Source organism: Lepus europaeus, chromosome 5, assembly GCF_033115175.1.
Source record: "Lepus europaeus isolate LE1 chromosome 5, mLepTim1.pri, whole genome shotgun sequence".
Classification (NCBI taxonomy): Eukaryota; Metazoa; Chordata; class Mammalia; order Lagomorpha; family Leporidae; genus Lepus; species Lepus europaeus.
This window is the reverse complement of record NC_084831.1, coordinates 139,235,549-139,238,374: the sequence shown is the minus strand read 5'-3', so window position 1 is coordinate 139,238,374 and position 2,826 is coordinate 139,235,549. Positions and strand designations below refer to the sequence as shown.

Genomic DNA, 2,826 nt, shown 5'->3' with positions numbered 1-2,826 from the left:
ACAAAGCAGCCTCTCCAAGTCACTTTCAACTGTGACATTCTGAGAACGAAGATCTGATAAGCAGCTAGTCATAAAGAGATCTCCACATCCGGTAGGCCTCCCCCCTCCACCACCACCTGCCAAGCCTGAGAGGGGCTCTGGCCAGCCCGCACGGGCTCACCTGCCTTAGGCCAGACAAGCCTGAGGAGGGAAACCAAGGCAGGGACCCAAAGCAGCTCTGTGCAGACAGCCACGGGGCCCTGGGGCAGGAACGAAGCAGGTGGTCCCAGGTTCTTGAAGATCCCAAGCCAGTCTTTCACCTCTGTGATCCCTTCCAGGGCGGGGACCATAGCCCAGTGACACCTCCAGGCATCCAGGATGCAGCTCCCGGTCAGGAAGCAGCCCGCTGAGGCAGGCCCCGCGGGCTTCATAGCACGCGGCCTAAATGGGCTGCCTGGCCCTCGGGCAGATGGCCGTGACTGCGCTGGTGGGTCTTGAGCGAGCCCTCGCGCGCGAAGCTCTTGCCACAGCGAGAGCAGAAGAAAGGCCGGCGCTCCCCGAAGACGCCCGGGCGGCGCGGGTGCGGCGCGGGCATGCGAGCGTGCGTGCGCTGGTGGTTGAGCAGGAAGCGCGGCTCGCGGAAGCAGCGGCCACACTGCGCGCACTGGTGCGGCTTCTCGCCGCTGTGGATGCGTTGGTGCGTGAGCAGGTTCTGCTTGAGGCTGAAGCAGCGGCCGCATTCGGGGCAGGGGAAGGGGCGCTCCCCAGTGTGCGTGCGCTGGTGCACCTCGAGGTTGTGCTTGACGCTGAAGGCCTTGCCGCACTCGGGGCACACGAAGGCGGCCGAGCGGCCCGCCCCGGCGTGCGCCTTTTGGTGCCGCACCAGGCTGGGCTGCTGGGAGAACGTCTGGCCGCACAGCGGACAGCGGTGGGACTGCTCCTCCGCGGGATGGTGGATGAACAGGCCTCGCTCGTCTCCCAGACCCTCCTCCCCGTCCCCCGCAGGGGACCTGCCCCCGGAGGACGCCAACTCGGTCATGGGCACTTCCGGCTGCAATCACCAGCCCCTGGGGGAAACAGAAGCAGAGAGGAGGGTCAGTGAGTAGGAGCGGGAGAGTCAACCCAGCCCACAACCTCCAGCATTCTCCACCCTGGTCGTTTTGTCCAAGCCAAAGCTACCCTGCTGGGAACTGCTGCCCTTCTTTCTTGCTCTACCCCTGGATCAAAGTCCCCCTCCTTCCAGGCTCAAGTGCCACTCCCTCCTAGGAGCCTTCCCTGACCCCTCCCACCCCTTCTTGAGCCGTGTGGCCCAACCCTGTGACCATCACTCATTACAAGCCATGATGACCAGTCGCACCACCTGTCTCCCCAACCCATCCCCGGCAGAGCTGCCTTCTTTAACCCCAGCTCTGAGCTCTGTTCCTTCCTCACAAAGGGCATAGAATAAATGCTGATGGGGAATATTCAGAGGCTCCTAGTATTTTGTTAGCCTTCACTGAATTTGTCTTCTCTCTCCAGCCAGATCCTCAAGGAGGGGGCTAGGGCAGCACACCCCAAACCTGGAGCGAAGGGTGGGATCACCTGTGCTTAAAACAAGAAACAAAACCAAAACCGTACAAACTTGAAAGTGACCTCGGTTAAACATTAAAGGCAGCAGCTCTTTGTTTATCAAAATGAGGAATGCATTGAAAAGCAGTGCAAACCACTGAACCAGAATGAGCTCCCTGGGGTCCAGAGCCTGAATCCTTTGGTGTCCCCATAGCACAGACTGGCCCAGGGTGAAGCAACACACACAGTGCTCAGCAAACACCCTCAGCGCCTGCTCTCCTCACTCTGGTTCTCAAAGAGCACTCCTTCCCTGGGGGAACCCAGGGCCCCCTGAAATGGCCTCCCAGTGTCCTCACAACAGCCCTGAGAAAAAGGGCAGAGCAGATGGCCCGGGAGTGCAGTGGAGGATGGCCCAAGTGCTTGGGCCCTGCACCCGCAAGGGAGACCAGGAGAAACACCTGGCTCCTGGCTACGGATCAGCATGGTGCACCGGCTGCAGCGCGCCAGCCACAGCGGCCATTGGGGGGTGAACCAACGGAAAAAGGAAGACCTTTCTCTCTGTCTCTCTCTCTTTCACTGTCCACTCTACCTGTCAAAACATACAATAAATAAATAAATAAAGGGCAAAGCAGGGGACCCACTGTATTAGATGGGGACACTGAGGCTCGGTGAGGTCAGCATATTTGCCCAAGGTCACATGGTAAAGTGACCAGAACTAAGCCCTGTCTCCTGACTCACCACCCAATATACTGGCTGCTCACAACTAAACACCCCTCAAGACACACACACACACACACACACACTTGAGACCACCAGCGACAGCCATCACAGAGCCACCACCCAAAGGACCACTGCTCCTGGAGGGCCACCATCCCCATACCCCTCTAAGGGACAGAGGCTTCTACGGGGCAGTGAGGAGGGCTCCAGCCATTCCCCCACCTCCATCCAGCCTGCCACCCAACATCAGGGAAGCTTGCTGGCTGTTCCACTGGACCTCAAGCCTCCTTCACACCTCCAGCCTCAGTCAATCAATCTGCAGAGTGGGGGTCTCTGAGACACTCCCCTTTTCTTCTCCCCCTACCCTCAGGCCAGGGTAAAGCAGACAACCTAGGGAAGGAGGACAAGTACCACTGTAGTAGACCCCCACCCACAAGTCTCCCTGAGCAGCCGCAATGATATTTGCAAAGACAGACCATCAAAGTCCTTTTGGCCAATCTTGGCCTGGCCCTGTCACCAGGCAGCTTCTCCATTCTCCCCAGCCCTACCCCTAACTGAGGACCCGCCCACTCGCCAAGAGGG

The 2,826-nt window shown here is 59.4% G+C and overlaps 1 protein-coding gene across 1 annotated transcript; it reads right to left on the bottom strand.

The window, feature by feature from the left end:
- Window positions 1-406: 406 nt before the first annotated feature.
- LOC133761120 (gastrula zinc finger protein XlCGF49.1) lies at window positions 407-1,018 on the bottom strand. The gene has a single exon (XM_062193782.1). The coding sequence runs from the start codon at window positions 1,016-1,018 to the stop codon at window positions 407-409; it is 612 nt and encodes a 203-aa protein (XP_062049766.1).
- Window positions 1,019-2,826: the final 1,808 nt, after the last annotated feature.